Source organism: Electrophorus electricus, chromosome 6 (assembly GCF_013358815.1).
Source record: "Electrophorus electricus isolate fEleEle1 chromosome 6, fEleEle1.pri, whole genome shotgun sequence".
NCBI classification, from domain to species: Eukaryota; Metazoa; Chordata; class Actinopteri; order Gymnotiformes; family Gymnotidae; genus Electrophorus; species Electrophorus electricus.
Genome location: NC_049540.1, coordinates 5,625,468 through 5,645,270, shown reverse-complemented (window position 1 = coordinate 5,645,270; position 19,803 = coordinate 5,625,468). Strand labels below are relative to the sequence as shown.

At 45.0% G+C, this 19,803-nt stretch overlaps 2 protein-coding genes across 7 annotated transcripts; both read right to left on the bottom strand.

Moving 5' to 3' along the window:
• Window positions 1–1,105: 1,105 nt before the first annotated feature.
• On the bottom strand, window positions 1,106–5,042 carry orai2 (ORAI calcium release-activated calcium modulator 2). Of its 4 annotated transcripts, none has more exons than XM_027004157.2 (4): window positions 4,918–5,042; window positions 4,218–4,268; window positions 3,850–4,085; window positions 1,106–3,494 (listed from the first exon to the last, which is right to left on the bottom strand). In XM_027004157.2, the coding sequence occupies exons 2-4, from the start codon at window positions 4,252–4,254 to the stop codon at window positions 2,928–2,930; spliced, it is 840 nt and encodes a 279-aa protein (XP_026859958.2). In that variant the 5' UTR covers window positions 4,255–4,268; window positions 4,918–5,042; the 3' UTR covers window positions 1,106–2,927. The 4 variants fall into 4 exon arrangements, with proteins under 4 accessions (XP_026859958.2, XP_035383576.1, XP_035383578.1 ...); XM_035527683.1 differs by having other exon boundaries at window positions 4,873–4,961; XM_035527685.1 differs by lacking the exon at window positions 4,218–4,268 and having other exon boundaries at window positions 4,918–4,995.
• Window positions 5,043–6,356: 1,314 nt separating this feature from the next.
• On the bottom strand, window positions 6,357–19,497 carry bckdk (branched chain ketoacid dehydrogenase kinase). 3 transcript variants are annotated; one of them, XM_027004152.2, is made up of 11 exons: window positions 19,066–19,496; window positions 18,007–18,075; window positions 17,653–17,763; window positions 16,349–16,396; window positions 15,647–15,766; window positions 15,410–15,508; window positions 14,851–14,924; window positions 12,759–12,887; window positions 9,645–9,734; window positions 7,995–8,150; window positions 6,357–7,073 (listed from the first exon to the last, which is right to left on the bottom strand). In XM_027004152.2, exons 1-11 carry the CDS (start codon window positions 19,300–19,302, stop codon window positions 6,929–6,931), a joined length of 1,278 nt encoding a protein of 425 aa, XP_026859953.2. In that variant the 5' UTR covers window positions 19,303–19,496; the 3' UTR covers window positions 6,357–6,928. The 3 variants fall into 3 exon arrangements, with proteins under 3 accessions (XP_026859953.2, XP_026859954.2, XP_026859955.2); XM_027004153.2 differs by lacking the exon at window positions 12,759–12,887 and having other exon boundaries at window positions 19,066–19,497; XM_027004154.2 differs by lacking the exons at window positions 17,653–17,763; window positions 18,007–18,075 and having other exon boundaries at window positions 19,066–19,497.
• Window positions 19,498–19,803: the final 306 nt, after the last annotated feature.

Below are 19,803 nucleotides of genomic sequence, written 5' to 3'. Positions count from 1 at the left end.
ACCCTCAGCAAAAACATTATCTTAGCCATGGATGATAAAAGCTCTGCTAAATTAGAAAATCTGAAATCCATATAAAACTTACTGACCTTAAAGTGCCTGTCACCTACATTATTTTTATACAACTACACCCCTTCCTTCTTTCTCTTATTACCCTCACTAGGATTGGTCCAGCTCCACCTGACTGCATAATTAATGGGACACTCATTATTTAAGATAGTTAACTAGCACCACTTATTGAGGTGCCAAAAAAAAGACATTACATGGTGCTTTACTAGGCCTCATGCTGTTTGCACATACTCCACAGGGAATGCTACTTCTGAGATTCTTATAAGGTGCAGTATGGAAAAGTAAGTGGAATATGGAAAGCACTGCACTTTATGTGAATGCTGTTCATGCCAGAGAAAGGAGCAAACTGCTACTGTTTATTGAGCTTACCCATGGCCAGATCCCCTCATGAACTGAGTGGTGGTTCATGAACTCGCTCGTAAACCACTGGCCTACACCTATGGAGCCCAACACAGTGGTCGTTGCACTCATGATCATGTGCAAACCTTTTGAAGTCCCATGTGATCAAGCATGTCTTGATTAAACAAATCAGTCAGGCACCCATCTTAGTGTGTTTTAACATGTCTGTTCACTAGAACATTGGTAAGAACATTACAATGCTTTGGGGAAACCAGTTACCAACTGAGGGCCAACTTCACTTCATCCATAACGAGTGCAGAAACTGAGTCACAGATGTAGCCACAAAGCAAGGTGGGTGGTACGGTCTCCAAGGAGACGGGGGGGGGGATTTCATGCCTAGCAAGTGCAAACCTTCCCACTGCACCAGCTGTGTCTCAGTTCCTGTACACATGGCAGTGTCAGCTGCTTGGAACGTGCACAATTCACAGCAAAATCTGGCCAGGCTACTTCAGAGCGTTGTCCTCTTGAGCTTACGACCCACGGAGAGACCTCTGTAGTGTGATTAATTGCACTGACGAGATAACTTTTAACTGTGTTTGAATAAAACAATGCATACAAGCACATTCAGAACTGCCCACTTAAAAATCAGCCTATAATATGAAGCGATACAGAAAACTAGCATATAAAAAAGCTAGAAGGCTTGAAAAACAAAATATGGTGTTTATTTGACATAAATTAACATACAGGTACACAGACGTTATACGGTATATGAAAAGGACATGCCACCCCACAAAACGTTCTGATAATAGTTGGTTACATATTGTGTCGAATACAAATATGGCAGCTTTCACAAGACACCCCTTGTTTCTTGTGTTGTCACAATGTAATCTGGCACATTGAAAGAAAATGCAGTTTCAAAGGCATTTATATTCAGACAAAGAGTGCCTACAAGACTTTAATATGCTATTTTTTTCCCTTTTTGGTCAGTTTCCTCTTGGGCTGTTGGCACAGTGTGGATGCAAATGCACCAAGTGCTAAAATGTACCCCAGATCAGCACCTGATTAAGTTTAATAAATGTAAATCTAAAGATGTATTTCACAAAGCATGATATCATTGGCTACCATTGTCCAACTCTCCATTTCTAATACAACTAACGGTTGGATATTTGGCAATAACGAGTCACAATGTGAGATATCATGCTTCATGAAATACCACACAAAGCCAACAAACCACTATAAAGGAAACGAGTTCAACTCATTTCCTTTAACTATACTACAAGTGCGCTTTTATGTGTGTCTTTACAATTAGGCAGGCACAGTTACTGGTCTAACGCTAATTTTTTGGGTGGGGGGGAGGCATCCTCATCTTCCTTTTACATGGTGTTTGTTTAAACATTCAGAGGAACCATCAGGAGTTATTGAGAACTCTGCTTACTCAAATCACTCTGCTCCATGGTTCACAAAGCAGATCGATTAGGTTCAGTTTAAATCAACATGCAATTTTCACTTGTACCTCTGAAGTGGGCGAATTTGTAATCCTGCCAATTTAAAGTACATGCTCTCCCTACACTGATGGACTGAGTAATGTTTGGCCCAGATGATTCTGAACACATGCTCCACCCTAGTAATCGCACTGTAAACCTCTGGAAACATAATGGGATGAAATCCCCACTTGTCTATGATTCTGCTTTGTGCTCATCAACAAAATTAGTACGTTAACTCTGGCTACCTAAGACTCAACATGACCTATAAATAACGGAGCGCACTTCTGTACAACTGAATCTGTAGTTGGCCATTTAATAAAGAATCATTAAGACCATTCCTGCCCTCATATTAAATGGTGCTTTAAAAGGTTATACAAAGAATAAACACTGACTAACATCATTTCCAAGGTGGTATACAATCTATTTGTCAGATGCATCTTGACTCCTCAGTAGAAAAAACACCAAAACGTTTAAGAAGTAATTAACAGCGTACTTTTCACTATCAAAGGGAAGCTCAGATGATGCACACCTGTGATTTAGGACCATTGCATATCTGACTCAGTTGCGTTAATAACTGAAGTTATTTAGGCTCGCTGCCAAAGTAGCCAAGACTCCTGCATTCTTGCTGTTACTTCTGTTGATTCTGGCATGAAATGTTGGCACACTAATATCCATCACCCAACCACCCTTCAACTCCAGAGTGAGAAAAAAAGAAGATTGAGAAAGTATTGGGAGGAAAAAGAGACTCCTTAAACAAACAAAAGGGGAATAAAATAGCCCTTCATATGAAATTCTGTAAACATGCCATTTTTTCCTTGTAATGCGCATTTAACCTCAACATGGAGACCTCAGCATTTGTTCTGCTTTCTTATAAAGATGTCAAACGTTACGCATATTCTGCATATAAAATGCACACATGGGCATCAACTTCCAAGAGGAGACATTAAAGACTGTGAACCAAGGCGCTTGAAGGCATGAAAAACGGTGCCACAAAAAAAAAAAAAAAAAGTAAACGAGCCATCCTGAAACTGCAGGACTTCACACCGCCTGCAGCCCCCTCTCCTGGCCATCCAACTGCACCTTGATCTTGTGCAGTTCTTCGATCTCCTGGTGGTGGCGCTCCGTCTTGTGGCGCACCAGCGAGCGGTAGAAGTGGATGGTGAACACCACGAAGATGAGCCCCACGGGCACCATGATTATGGTGGAGGCCAGGGCTGCCTGCCAGCCGCTGTGGCCCACCGTCTGGGGGCACTGGGGATGGGGGCCCGTACAGTTCGGAGCTCTGGGGACGGTCCCAGAGTCCACAGGCAGGAACTTGATCCAGCAGAGGAGCACCACCTCGGCCAGGAAGAGCAGGATGCCCAGGGCAGTGGAGAAGCCCCACGCCAGCTCAATGTAGTGGTGCATACGCTCGTGTGGCGACTCCGAAACCGAGTTGAGGTTGTGGATGTTGCTGACGGCCTCCACGTTGGGCAGGATACACGTGCTGATGAGCAGCGCGAACAGGTGCACAGCCACCAGCACGGTCGTGCACACGCTGAAGGCGATGAGGAGCACACGTGGGTAGCTGTACTGCATCTCCAGCTGCACCTCCACCATGGCCACCTGGAGGAACAGCAAAACAGCGGCTCTTCTCACCGACACTCAGAGCACACTGGGCTGCCCTTTAACACTCTTGGCTGACCGCCGTAGGTAAAAATCACTCGTTGCGGTGACATTAATTTTACACTGGTCAAATTGCTGCTCGACACATGATCCATCTGAGGTGTCTGTTCAGCTTAAATCTGGCACAAGCAACTAAAATAACAGGAATAACACTTAAGACTTTTGAATGAATATCAAGAATATCTATTAATAATTTATCCCTCGTTAAGGATACTACAGGCATCTTCACAATCATCCATCAAAGAGTGCAATAACCTTTTAGATCCAAATCTACAATTCCAGGCATCTCACTGACCATTGCGAAACCAGACAGCAGGGCCGAAGTGCGGCTGGACGCTTTGAGTTTGGCCCTGCTCAAGTAGAGCTTTCTCCAGGACAGCGCCTGCACCGAGTGGTGGTTGGAGGTGACCAGCTCCAAGTAGCTGCGGCGCACCCAGTCCCTGTAGTCCATCCCACCGCCGTCCTGCAGTCTGTCGGACACACCGCCCGCCGACGAACCCATGGGTACGTTCAAGTCGCTGCTCATGGCACCTGAGAGTGAAGTGATATTTACAAAATATGAATAGGCCCCCCCCCCACATTCACGCTAGCTATGCAGCGTTTCATTTCACAGCGACACCCAACCGCATCCTAAACTTGGGTGTTATTCCATCTGCTACTTACTTGGCTGGGTTTCCCCGCTTTTATGACTGACTTTCATCACACATCTCTGGCCTGTTTAAAACGGAAGACACAGCACACGGTGGGGTTATCGAGCCGCAACGATGCACGCCGGGACGCAGACGGTTTACAGTGTGAAAAACATCACATAAATCTTAAATTCTGCTAGTGGCAGCGATTCGCCTCCATTCAGCTGGGCTAGCTGGCGTTAGCTATCTACTCGCGTGTTGAAAAATATTATAAACCAATGTTTGCTATAACTGCACATGCATTTTGATACGTCTAATAAATAAACATCATCATCATCATCCCTTGGCTAAACGAGGGGAACAGTTGCAGTGAGCTGCTCTTTCAAGTTGACGAATTCGTGCTTGCATGCCACACGAGAAGACACGCCTGTTTGTCACTACCCACCGCAACCCACGGCTGTGTCCTGCCCTGCGGGGGCAAATATCGCCGTTTCATTCCCAGGCTGGTATTTAACTGGGAGCGAGCTTCCTTTGAGAGACGGGTGAATTATTCGCACGGCCAGCAGCGGTGTATGCGGCTGCACACAGCGAGGCAGCTTTGTAACCCAGTAAGAGGCGTTAGCTAGCCTAGCTCTCAAACTGCCCCCTCCTTACTTCTTGCTGTGTCGAGTTTCGCACCACTCACTCACCTTATTTACCCAGAGATTTGCGTTCGCAGATAAATGCAAAAATACCTCCGAAAGAGATCTGCGCTCGCTGGTGCTGCTCAAACGCGGCGAGACGGACGGACGGACGGACTGCACTGTTTTCGTTTCCTCTGTTTGCGGCCAGGGTACCACGTGACGAGGATCTGCCCTCCCTCGTGAGTCCAGGTGAGCTACTCAACAAACGCACGGGCTCGCGGATCAGGCGTTGGAACGGGCCTGAACGAGCATCGTTATGGCTTTCAGTACGGAGCAAAAACAATTCTTATTTTGCTTTTTTCCCCCCTCGGTTGTCCTGTGCAAATATGATACAGCAGTAGATTCTGTGCTCCATTTTAGTCACCGTACCATCGGAGTGGTTTAACAGATCCAGTTAAGCCTAAACAGGCTATAAAGCATTTCAAATCTTGATTTACTGGTTAGATTTATTCCATTCGATTATTATCAAATCTTATACCAAATCTTTATGGTTAATTGTTGAAATTTGGACATTTAGAAGTTAGTTTTTAAAAGAAAAATAAATATGGCAAAGGATTCTAGTCGAGGCGAAGGAGGCAGACATTTTCTAAATATAGGCGATGATTCCCATGTAAACAGCAGGCGTAGTTACTGCCTTTACACTTAGTTTTTGTTTGTTTGTTTTTTAAATCTCCGCTTCAAAGAAAATGTGGTTTAACACGTTTTGGCACATACTTCAAATGCCAGAACTAGAAATCGCGACTGTGCGTAAAATCCCTTGATCACGTCTGTTAGCCTTGTTGTTTCTTCTGCGCCTGCAAAGCATAAAAACTAAATGGGAAATAGATCGATTCTCATTCCGAATTTTTAATGCCCCCCAAAACAGATTTGGCATATATGAAAAACTAAACCAAAAATAAAACAAGCAGAACAAAGCCAACAAGAAGATGCCATCCTCGACATGATGCTAGACTCCTCACGCCATATTTCGGCCCTATACATTTACAAAAGAAACTGTGTCAAAATGTGCACGTTAATCCTTTTTTTCCCCTAGTTTAATCACTTTAATCACAATAACGTCGCATACACCATTACCACTCAGTTGTAGAGTGGACGTGAACACTGAGGTTCAGCCAGTAGAGGGCAGTGTTGGGCAACAACCCTCCAGTCCATCAACACATGCCCGACTAATACGTGGCACCTTACAGAACCAAATGTTCAGAAAAGTAATGCTGGAGAAAAGAAAAACAAACTTTAAATCCATTACCCATCAATTAATGATAGATTATCGGATTGTTGGTTAAAACGTCAATGGACCATCCTAAATGTAGTAATTATGTGACCCTGTTAATCAGGAGCCAAACATAATATGGTTGAAATCTTTGAGGTGACTGCTGTGTACTTGTCCTACTGTAATTTCTGTGACCCTTATTGGAATGTTAGCCAAGTCAGCCCATCCTAAAACATCATATCCACAACACTAAGCACTAAAGAATATGCATCAGTTCATATAGGATCATCACCATAATAAAACTTTAATTCTTGGAGAAACTGATAACAAATATTAAAAAAAACAACAACAAAAAAAACCCCATGACATTCTTATTTTGTTTATAAGCAAACAGCCTTTTGTCAAGCATGTAATATATATGAAATCTATACATGAAGTGTGTTAGCTAAATAAGCAATATGCCAGAATGACAATGATTGAATACCGGACAGTACATTTAAAAGATTGGATTCTCTGGGGGTTTTTGTGTGTAAGGCAGTAGGTCCCTTCTCAGATGCATGTGCGAGAGGGTAACCAGTAATGACCACACCAAACGGTCCTTTATTTGCTGACCTAGTCCAACAAGTCCCAAAAAAAAAGTGTGGTGGGGACGCTCCTTGTGAGCTCAGTCATTATCCAAAAGGCAGATCAAGGGGGTGGAGACTCATCATGGCCCTCTGACTACATTTTCTACAGGGAGTGCATGAGAACAGAAATCGAGGAAGTCAGTCACGTGGTTAACGGCGGTTAATAGCTTTATAGCCTGGGGGAGCCTTGGCAGGCTCGGTGGTGTCCAGCAGGGGGCGCAGGGCCTCACAGCCTGAAGCTCTCCCCCTTTCCGTCAATGTGCCGCAGGCGCAGGTAGACGTCGGTGCCGATACCCTGCATGGACTGCAGTGTCAGGGAGCCCCCCAGGTACTCCGCATAGGCCCGGGAAGTTGGCAAGCCAAAGCCGAACCTGCGCAGACCACAGAGGCGGAGTCAAGGCAGCCCAAATCATGAGGAAAAAAAAAACAAAAAACCCACACACCATAGTATTTCACAACACAGCCTTTCCCAGAATGCGCCATCAAAAAGCCATTTATGTGGATGATGGAGGTGAACTTTGTGGTCTGGTTTAAGATTACATCATGTCAGCACTTAAGACTGGTGGATCACTGCCTGAATGTGACCTGTAGTATTTTCCCATCGAGTCGTGCTTTGAGAGGCTGTACAGTAAGAGGGCAGTGTTATGATGTCACATCCAAACCCCCCTGTAGACAAACTAGTCTGATCTGGCTTGGGTTGACCAGGTCACTCCAACCTCTGAGCTAATAAAATAACTGGGATACAACTGTCCTGCAGCTGTCAGAGTGTTAAAATAGCTTAAGTCATAAACATTCAGTGACCACTTTAATAGATACACGTGCCTTGTAGATACACTTTAGAAGCATAGACTTGGAGACCAACACACATTGTGCATGGCCACAGGTGTGCTAGATTAAAACAGGATCACAGGTGGCTGGATATGTTTTTGGGTGGCAGTGATGTGTGTAAACTCTCCAGCAACATAATGGTGCTCTGATACACTCGCACCAGTAAAGCACACAGCCCCAGGCTAGAGCTGTGACAGAAGCATGGCTGTATCTGACGTATTCTGCTGATATCTGGTCAGAAAGGGTCCAGTGATGAACAGTGTGGCAGATGGCTAATGAAATCTATGGCATTGAATGGCTACAGGCTGCAAGTGTACACCCCCGAAATGCACTGATAGCACAACACTAAAACAGACCTGTTTATGTAGGTACAATGCAACATATTACACAGCCAATCAATCACCTTCCTTCATTAGCCATTAGGTCGAAGGGTTATCATAAACAAAGCTTCCAAATGGGCTTACCCATGCATGGGGCCGGACTGGGGCCCACTGTTGGTCATGGTGTTGAAGAGGTTGCTCATGCGCGGGTCCTGCGTGCTCTGCTCAGCCGTGCTGAAGTGGTAGTCCATCACCTTGTCCATGATGCTGTGTGGAATGCCTCCTCCCCGATCCGAGATCCTGCACGCCAGGAACAGTTGGATGAACGGCCGCCTCTGGACTCCCACCCCCGCTCCCCCAACAAGATCGTGGTTGAAAGGGGCGAAGCACTCCAACATAATTGTTTTACTTTGCTAAGAACTGGTTTAAGCTGAAACATCTGCAAGTAGTGGTGGTTGATACTATGGAAACTAAAAAAAAAAAAATTAAATAAAAAAAAATAAATAAATAAAAAAAAATAATACATTTGACAGTACAGGTGGTGATTTTCTTCAAATAAAACGTTTTAACAAGGTCATGAAGAAAACCCAATCCACCCAGGTTCCTAGATGAAACACTAGAGGCCCCATAGATTATGGCCTTTTCCCGTTAGTCTTGTTCAAAGAGCAGTTGCCAAACTCCAGGTGCCTTCTTCTAGGATAGTTTTCTGTTTCTTTCTGTGGTGATGCACACCACCGATTTCATAATGGGTTCATAAGTTGATGCTCTGAGCCAGTTATGTCACAGCAGGGAAGAGAAATATACCCGACACTGTACAGTACACAGGTCCCGTGAATGGAAAGGAACTTGCACCCTTGTCTGGAAATGCAAATGTTACTCAACCCATGTTTATAAAACGGTTATCAGGGACAAAAGTATCTTATCAATAGGTGCAGATATGAGCCAAAGAATTAGAATGGTTGTTCCACACCACACAAGTATTCAGTAAGTTTCAGATATGCCCACAGGAAAACATTTTATTTAGGTGTTTGTAAACAAGAAGAAGAAGTTTGCAAACTGGGCACGGGACCAAATTCAGTCCTGGTTTTCTAATTGTTGGTAGTTGAATGAGCCGTGCAAGCGGCCGGTCACATTGCCTCCCCTCAGAGGGTAGAGCTAAATCTGTAAAAACCTGCTTCCTGGAGGACCATGTTTTGCTCAGCTCTGAACTAGAAACCCATGCATTCAGTCCACAGCACAAAGCCGTCAGAACCCAAGCGTCCACACTAACAGAATAAAGCAGCGCACTTGTACAGGAAGCTCAGTATTTCAACACATTTTCCTCCAGGCCTCTTCGCTTCCACTCCGACATGCAAATACAGAACGTAATCTAGTGCAGTAAATGGCCAAAATACTGACTGGTGTAGGGACAGAAATATTGTCTGGTGGGTGGGTGTGGGCACACATTTGCTCAAAGCAAAACAGATTTTCCATCATCAGCCAGCCAGTCAGAACTGCACAACACAGGTTAATGATCTCCTGTCTCCAGAATAACAGCACGCTGCTCTCATAAGCAGAGCCAACCCATAAATACACATCATGACTCTTATGGTAACGTCATCGCTGTAATCTTTGGTTTCTCAAAAGCTGGCTCTGGGTTGCATAGGAGAAGCATTTGTTCTGGCTCACCCTCGCTCATACCCCACCATTTATTGGATCAAGTGAGTGAAAGAAAATACCGCTCTGTGCGTGCGTGCGTGCGCGGCAGGGCGTGTAGCTAGGCTTGGTGGCTACCATGTGCGTGTAGACACTCACCTGATGACAAAGTCTGTGTCATTGTTGGCGATGGTCACCACCACATCTGGCACGTTGTAAGGGGTGTCCAAGTGACTCTCCATAGTGGCCCTATGAAAGGAGAGGAAACTTTTGTTTTTACAAGGTGATCTGAAAAATTGGATTAAGAACGACCACCACCAATCGCACAGTATTCTTTTTCACCCACAATGTTAGCATAGCCTTCGCAGATTCCTAATATATTGCAATAAAAGATAACTGGGAAATCTTTGAGAAAAACAGCAATAGCCAAGACAATATTGGCACCAGAACACATTTGTGAAAGTCAGGACCTGGCCTTTACTTTGCATCTACATACATCAGTGGTCACCTTTATTCATTTGTCCTACAAGCAAGAACTGAGTCCTTTCTTTCTGGACATACATTTTTCCAGCACTTCTCAGAAGCATGGGGAGTGAGTGCACTATACAGCAGAGGTGGGTAGGCTAGCCAAAAATTGTACTCAAGTAAAAAGTATTGTTACTTCTAAACAATTACTCAAGTAGAAGTAGTCATTTAAACTACTTAAGTAAAAATAAGAAAGTACATGTGGTCCTCGTGGTATTTATACATTTCTCTTCATAAAATTCATAAATAAAGCCATTACATTATTATGAACAATCTTGTACAGGGGCATGTACATCCCTCTTCAGGGTCTGCCAACATAGAGGGGCTCCACATTCCTTGGTACCGAGTTTCCATAGGCCTGCTCTACACAGCTATACATACACACTCGTGAGATGATCAGATACAAACCATTTGTCCTATCCAAGTAGGCAGCTAAATGCCATGCATTTAGACAAACAATGGGATAAAAAGGTAGAGAAATTCTGAACACATCTGGAGTTAGGGTGCAAAAATACATAAGCAGCTGTTTCTTTGCTCTGGGTTTCGTCCAACTTAACATTAGGTTAAACATAACCAATGAACTAGCTTTTCTTCCCATGTCCGCTACATATTGTGCATTTAACATAAGTAACAAGCATCACATTTAATTTGGTCATCACTTTGATTAGTAGCCAAGACAATTTCTGGGAATATTCCTTGCCCAGCTCTTGCCCAGTGTAATTTGGTAGACATACAATTAGGCGACCGATTAGTCAGACCAGGTAGCTAATTAGATAGCCTACATTGCCGAGCTAAAAACCTCACCGGTATGTGGTTGAAAAATGGCAATATATAAAAATCAAATAAACCTTAATTTTTTAGGACCTAGAAACCAATCTTCATAATCTTGAATATATGCCTCCATCTGGGACATGATGCATTATTACAGGTCACAGATTTGGTTCAGTTTCTGTATATTTTTCCCCCATGCTTGTAGTTTATTGCTATGAAGCTAGCCAGCCATTTTCCCCCTCTGAATATCACCGATATTGGACCACAACTGCACCAAATTCACACACATATGAACCTTAAAGAAAACATATTGCGAACCATTTTGCATACATGTAAAAATCACTTGATGCCCAGGCTGGAAAACCGGCCTGTTCACTACTGTTGGTCTACAGTCCAGTTGTCCAACTGAAGTAAAGCGGTGGCACTTTAGGGAGTAACGGAGCACATGTAGCGGGTTACTACGCACCTCAGCTGTACAGTAGTATTAGGGCTTTACTGTTGGTCCCAGAGCAGTACAGTGCAAGTGTCAAATTGAATTAAATGACTGGTGCAAGCAGGGAAACACTTGATCCAAGATCAGCTACTGAGATGACCTGTGAATTCAGGTCCTGAGCACAAGCAGTGGACTTGGTGGCACAGGTTTTACAGACTTGGCCTAGAGGCCCCAAATCAAGTGCGTGTAGTGGTACTGAATTACAGTCAGTAACAGCCTTCCCATAGATCTACAACCCATTAGTTGTGAGTTTGCCCCTGATCCTAGACCAGTGCTTACACTCAACTTTGCTAAACACAACATTAGGGGAGTTAGGGGCATTGCCAAGGACATGCCATTTCTTTAATCACAATCACATCAGCGACACAGAGCCTACACACGCGCATGCACACGCACCCCAACAAGTCAAGTACCTTAACCACTGAGCTACCAATGTCTGGCCCCATCACTGACTCAATATCACCTGCGCCACAATCTCAAACACCATAGCTGCATAGAGCAATTCAAGGAGGTGCCGACCTGCTGTAGTGAAAGCTCATATGCGGTCACCATGACCAAAATTCTCAGAAAGTGCCTTGTAGATAAGACTAGGAGGCACAGGTGTGTGTGTGTGTGTGTGTGTGTGTGTGTGTGTGTGTGTACACACACGCACCTACACCTTTCTCAGCAGTCACCTAATGCTGATTTAGCATTTACATTACTTTACCCTTCACTGAAAGACTTTTAGCTCAGTGAAAAATACTCAAAGCACTAGACCAAGTGGCAACAAGTTTGCCTAAAACCATTAAACCAAAGTTTAAAAGACTAAAAAAAATAAAAATACAAAAGACACACCAAAAGACCACAGCCCTTGAATATCATTCTAAACGCACAGAGTGCTGTATCAGGGTTAACCAAAAGGTCATACAGACAGACTCTTGCACTATTCACAGACCACGGCTGCTAGATCTTCCAGACACTGCCAGCCTACACATTCCAGCTGGGTGAAAGGACAATGTACTGGTCATGCAAACACGGAATGGCAGCTAAAAGTGGCATTTGACTCGTGTGCTCCACTCTTAAAATCTCAAGTCACAGTACAATGCCCAAACACCACCCCACCAGGTCAACAGTACTACAGGTGTGACATACAACAGTGAAATTGAACTCGAACTCGTGTTATGCTGAGCCATCACATGGATTTTACCATGAATATTCTCTGCAATAATAAGATTGAGATAGTCAAACTCGTACATCCCAAACCTAATTGGATCCAAGTTTAAACACAAACCTGTTTTCATGACGCATTTAATATAAGACAATATACAAGTCAAACAGGAATCCAGATTCAGTTCTTGGGCCGCCTATGGCAAACCCGATTTCTAAACGAAAAGCAACAAGACCTTTGCCACAGCGGAAACAGAGTGGGCATACATAAGGACATCGGCATGGCGCCCGTTAGGTCGTTTTTGACCCGGATTTGGGAGGTCAGACCGGGGTGTTACCTCATGGCGTTCTTCAGTAGTTCAGGCAGGATGTAGTCCAGGGGGAGAGTGATGAAGGGGAAGCGTGCTGCCACGTGGCCGTTGATGCGAACCCGCGGAGAGTTCCCATACTGGTGCTCGCACAGCCGCCTGAGAGGGTCCAAGAAGTGCATCAATATGGGCACACCGGGTCACCAACACCCACACACGAAGGCACACCCAGCATGTCACACTGAAGGAGACGTACAACTCTGATTCGTTCTTCACTTCACCTTGTGAAAAGGAAGGTGTGATCTAAGCGAGTATTGATGATTTTGGCTATCTCCAGAAAGCCTTTCGTAACAAAATCACCTGAAGCAACTGCTCTTGTCCGCAGCACTTTCAGTTATGGAATAGTACCAGGCCTCGCAAAAGGAAACAAGACAACAGTCCTCAGGTACTACAGGTCAGTAAAGAGACGTATACAAAGCCACTCTGTACAGGCTACTAACAAGGCCTGGCTTGGCTAACCCATTTGGTTCCCAATATATGTGAACTAGCAATCAGAGAGGTAAGCCTAGGCTAGGCTAGGATCAAGCCACCAAAAGGTGAAGGGGGAAAGGTTTTCACTCAGGTCTCCGACAAGCTCCAGAACTCTGAAGCTGGGCGTTAGCGCTGATGTTCAAAGCTCAGGTAAGCTGGAGGCCACCACCTACATCTGAACACTGAGGCCCACAGAGGGGGAGAGCCGCCCCAGATTCACTCAGGATTCCCTCCGTGACGTAACCGACCCAGAGATGGCTGGTGAACAGGGATTTTCAAGCCACAGGGGGAAAAGGAAGGGGTAAACAGCTGCAGGAAACGTATTTCTGTAACAATTTAAATCGGCTCTTTTCATACGATTACGCATGAATTTGTAGCGACTATTTTGTCAACTTTCCACTCGAGACAGAGACTAGCTGATATGGACCAACGCTAGTTACTGAGAAACAGAAGCGCAGTCTCTCTGGGTCATGTTTCCCATGAGCATGGGAAAGATGTTTGTTAAATGGTAGTGAGAGCATCACACTGAACACTCATTTAAAATAATCTTAGCATGACGATGCCTTTTGGAAGCAGGCTTTTTAAAAACAAAAAAAACAAAACAAAACAGCAGTTCAGTTTTGGGTTCTGGAAGAACAGAAGCCAGGCCAGTTTCTGGCACACCAGACAGCCCAGCAGTCTGAACCACATATGGTCCAATTCAGCCACAGCAACGGAAATCTTTACCGAGACCATCGAAACACACATCTCCAAATAATTACAATTGCCTGGATTCAGTTAGCATGTAGCCACTTTAGAGAAGCAACATGGCATAAACAAAACAAGCAAAAAAAATAAAGCCCTACCATATGACCAGACAGCCTGTTGCCGTGGGGTCTTACGGGCCAATGAGCAAGAGGGAGGAGAAGGGAAAACCAAAACATTTGTGCTCTTCCCCAAGGAGAACTGCCCCGTCTTGCTTGTGCGCCATGCTGTCTGTCTGGGATCATTCCACACAGAGGTTAATGGAGGACACGGGCTCTGCTCATAGCAACAAAATATAAAGACATGGAACTCTCTGCCACGTATACATAAAAGACTCAAACGGCAGCATAACCGTGCGCCCCAAAACATCTTGGTTGCAAATATAGTTGCAAAGACATGAAAGCTACAACTTGCAAAGACATGAAAGCTTACCATCTCTTCTGAGTTACTTATTTCCAGACCCAATCTAAAACAGCAGCTTGCACTACATGATTACAGGACTGTAGTATTTAAGAGTTAAACTTGGTGAGAAAACGAAATACACTGCTGCATTTATAGGTCACAGGTGAAAGGCTTGGGAAATTATATCCCCCTGTATGTCTTTAAAGGACAACAGCTTCCTTAGGTGATGTTTAAGAAAATCTAAAGATCAAACTGTGGCCATAAATAGGAGAATAAACAAGAATAAGAAAGCATCACAACCGTTCGCAAATGCAGGCAGAAAGTTACCAAACACGATCAGTGTAGCCGTAGACAGGGAGAGAGCGAGACAGAAAAGCAGAGATGACCCAGGTTTAAGTTTAGGGTGTCACAACCTCACACATGCACTCGCGCACGCACACCTTACCGTGCAAAATCCACCCACTTCTCAATAATCTTCTTTGGAGACAAGCGCCTGCAGATGATGCCCACATAGTCAGGCTGAAAGAGAAAAAGGGAGATTGTTACGAGCACATAAGAGCAATGGTCAACACACTCAAACTCGCGTGCACAGATTAAAAAGTAAGGAGATCATATCGCAGAGGTTGGAAACTATACATAAGGGATGGAAGGGATTCCTATGTGGCCCACCTAGCAGACAAATTCCCCTCACACGTTTAAATGAGTCATCAGCTCACTTAAATTCCGGTGTGCTGCATTTAAACCAAGAGGCAAACCAGTAGAAATATTCAGCATCCAATCACTTATGCGTAGCACTGCCTAAAGGAGGAAGCCAGGTCTCGTGAAGGCCCTAGCTTCTGGAGGTACATCAGGGTTTAGCGGCAAAGGCTGCTGCTTTGATTTTGCTTCACTTAAGCGGAGAGGAACGGAAGCAGACAGCTGATCTCTGCTGCAGGGGCTGTGCAAAGTTCACGCGCTACAAATAGCGCAACAATAGAAGAGAAGAAACAATAGAAGAAACTCACATTCTCCTCATGCAGGGCGAGATGGTGTGTGGCCAGCATGCGGATGCCCAGACGGGACGTCAGCGTCGTGTCCAGGAAATTGCGAATCAGTGCCTCATCCTGACAAACATGTGAATGTGCGAATTATTATGCATAAATAAATGTCGACGGTATATTAGCACTTGGCTCCAGCGCCATCAGAGGGCAAACAAATGCTTGTTAGATGGACAAGCGCGCTGCATGCATGCGCTTCCTTACTTGGATGTGTTTACGACACTCCCTAAAGCCCTCCGCAAGCACGGTAACCACATCTTTGTGGTCGTCAAGCAGCTGCTGAACAAGTTTGCTGTAGCGGGCCTCCACCTCCTGGTCTTTAATCTGAAGGAGAGAAGAAACGACGTTGAGCATTCAACACCGTTTCACCTGCATAAATAGATACACTACAACTCGCACATCCAAGAAAAAAAAAAAACAAAAACAAAAACCAAGGAAAAAAAAAAAAGTCATTGCAGTAGCGTGCATGTGTAAGAATTCCGGAAAACTCAGCCAGAATGTGGTCCTGGGAAAAATAAAGCCTTACTGCTCTACTCACTCAGGGATAAAAGCCTAGTTCCTCTACTTACTCACTCCCAGTTTGCCAGAGCTGTAAAACCCAGAAATAGCACTTGTTTCGTCAGTGCAACCCAGCATGTTCTGGCCAAACCATGTCGGCACACACAAGATGCTTGCAGGCAGACTTGCACAACACTGAAAATTCGCCCATGAGTAAGCATTTAGCACAGTCAGCGTGGGACTAGGAATTTGCTGGCCTGTGATCTCCAGTTACCAAGGGTCTGGGATGTGTTTTTAATTATGGCAGCTCTTTAAAAAAAAAAAAAAAAAAAAAAAGGTTCCCTAAACTTTACCCAACCTTTTGCGCTAGTATACCTGACTGGATGAAGACATGGAGCAGGTACTCACCGCTGGGAAGTCACTCAGCACGTGATAGGCCCGGATGTAAAGCTCATGCTGAAAAAAGAGAGAATTAGAGAATTATTTCCAATCCTAACACCCAAGAGACCCCACAAACTGCCCAGTGTCTGCTTTCCAGGAATAAATCACCTCCCCCCCTCCTTTCGTTTCTGACACACGTTAAACATTCTTAAGGGGCTCCAAGAACATCCATACGGGGAAAGAAGGGGCAAGGCAACACTTGGTGATTAACGACTTTTCACAGAAAACATCATACACCCTCAGTCTATTCAAAGGAAGGCACCTGTAGCTCAGCATTTCGGTAAGAATTCCAGTATGTTAGGGAACAGAAACCAAGGATAAGAGTTTGTAAAGGAAATTTCTAGCATGCGTGCACGTGGGATATTCCTCATCAACTGAACCGACCAGTGCTGCACATGTTGGGGAGGAGAAAGAATTATTCTGTTCCCCTTAAGGAAGACGTTTTTGTTTGTTTTTTCTAAGAGTGTCAAATTCAGTATAGGATGGATGTGGTTGAAAGTGCAGTGGAAGAGAGTCCTATTGTAAACAGGCTAAAAAGCATAGGAGGAGCCTCACTGTGGGAGCAGCCTCAGAGAAGCATGCAAAGAGCTCATGGCTCTGAATTAAATGGAAGGTTATTTATTTATTTGCTGTACTTTTTTGTTGCGCTAATGAAAGTTTTTGTCCCTTGGCTAAAAGAGTGCATGAAGGACACCACCAAGGCCCCAAGGGAGCTGCAGAATACATCCAACTGTAGCTGAACAATGGCAGTCAGAGACAGACCCTGCTTTATTCTGCACGACAACCTTCAAGTCACAAAATGATCCCAACCTTAAGTTCAGGTAAGGTCTTTGTCGGTCAGATAAACCATCGTCAATCATTTCCTCTAAGAATGGGTCCCAGATTTTCAGCAGGAACTGTTAGGGGGAGTGGCTGAAACTTTGCTCCTTCTGGCATGCAAATTTACACTTGGTCCATGTTTCTGTTAGTAAACTGTGAGCTATTTCTGCCCCGACTGTGGCCAACACTGATGCCTCCTCAGCCTCCGTCTGGGGCTCTGTGCACTGGCCCTTTAGTGTACGCGGACCAGGTCCTATAGTGGGGAGATGGGGGAGGTGGGTGGGGAGTGCCCAACAGAACCAAGCCTGCGAGGGGTTACCTGCATTATTTCTCTCTGGTCCCAAGGCCCCTTTCCCCTGTAAAGCCTGTTACTACAGGGCATCCAGGAACTAATCGCAAGGACAGAGCGGCACAGCAGCCAGTTGAGGTACACGCAAGGAGGAGGAGCTCACCACTTGCAGGATGGTGGGGTTGCAGCCAATGATAAAGGGCAAGCTGCGGAAACCCTTGATCCGGTGAGCGATGCGCACTGGCAGCTCTTTGTGCAAGTACTTGGCACTGCTCTGCAATCACCACACACACACAAACACAGACCACACATACCCCCTCAGTATAGCAAGCAACGAGCAGCAACTCGCCATCGATGGACACAGCGGGTCAATGGAAAACAGAGATATCCCTGTTAATGTGCTGTAATATAATACAGCATAATACAGTTGAAAAAATATTGCTATAGAGACAAATTAAAATCTACTGGCATTCAACCAGATTGTAAAAGGTAGTTATGAAGGACCCACTGTAATTACCAGGATATGGTTTCCATCCGGAGACTTGCCAGCATACAATAAGGTGCTTGGTGTAAGTCTAACAGAAGGCTGAGGAGACAATGATAAATTGAGGCACAAAAATGTCAGTGTGTGGGAGGATGTAGATTGCATTCATTTTGCATAATTTAAGGGAGACATTCATTATAACCACATACGTAGTCGTCATTATAACAGGCCCTAAACGTGTTTTATCCATTTGGAAGTAAATTGTCAAAGACGAGTGGAACAAGTCAGGAGTATCGTATGAGTCACTTCGACCACTGAACGACACACGGACCACAGCAGCGAGGTGAAGTGGTCGACCAACGAACCCTCATCCACCCGCTGGATTCAGAACTATACAGGAAACATAACCAACGGCCTGAACTTCAATATAGTTATGTAAGGACAGCCTACACACGCAGAGTCTGCAATGCAGTGCCAACAGTGACCAGAGTTTGAGAGTCCATACGAGAACTAATGTTAAAAACAAAACGACAAAGTCTGTTGACCTTAGTTGGACCTGTGGTGGCAGGGAAGCATTTTAAGATATCTGTTGATACAAAGCTGCTGACGCGGTAGCTAGCTGCCTACCTAACGTTAGGGTGGCAGGAAGAAATCTCGCATTTCAAGCGGACCTACTACTGCCATTTCGTTGATCTCGGCTAGCCAAAAATCAATGGCTGGTCATTTGGACCACAGACACAGATAAAGGAGCGAGTTAGTTAACGCTAACGAGCGACGTTAACGCAAGCGAAGTGACACAGCATCAGACATCGTGACACACAAGTAACCCGAGTCTCGTGTTAGCCAGCCTAGCTAAATTAGCTAACCCTAGAGGTTATACGACCAACACCAGACCCTCGCTGCTCGACAACGTTCCTGTTACTCGACGTCTAACAATTAGTCGATGGTACAATATGGTAGACGTAGACATATCAAGTAGCATATGAGCTAGTTAGCCTTGTTAGCTATCTGATTAGCTAGCAATGTTAACCGACCGAGCTAGGTAACGCTGATCCTGGACAATGTTTGAACCATTCGCCAGCATGAACATACCTTTTCGGCAGAAACATCTATTGCCGACTGATTATAAAAAGAGGTAACGGTTTTAGATCTCTCCCGGGCCAGCTCGGAGTAGTTGGAAATGGAGGACGTGGACCTGAACCTTTCATTAACACCAGTCTCCACAGCGGAAAGCAGCGCGACTGGTTTCGTGGATGATACTGGGACCCACAGCCGCATCATCCTGCCACCCAAGACCTCCACCGTTTTAACCGTAAGACGTCCTCGCATTTTTCTGTTCTCTGTGGACCGACGCAAACACGAAGCCCCCCCCGCGCCCCGTCCGTTGTCCCTGCAGTGTGCACTAGATTCACGCTTACAACGCCATCGAATTATACGGCGTCTGTGCACAAAGGCACATCGCCACTGTTGTCACATAGCTAGGTTAAGCTAGCCGAAACGCACACAGCGAGCTTTTATAGTCAAAGACCATCCTAGCGCTTGTTTGTGAGGAGACACGAGCCAGAGACCAATCACAGCGTGGCCCAATCCACACCCCGGACCAATCACGGCTCAGAAGGGCGGGATCAAGCGCCGTTGACAGTTGGAGCGACCAACGTTGCGTACCTTCGGAGATGTGCGCAAGACAAAAAAGAAACAAACGTCTAATGCCATTTAACCCTACTAACTAAAAGGGTTAACTGACATGCAGTCAATCTTGTCAGTACTTGTGGAGAGTCGTTCAAATCAACTCAAGTGCTTTCTTAAATGGTCATTAACTGGCATCTTGGT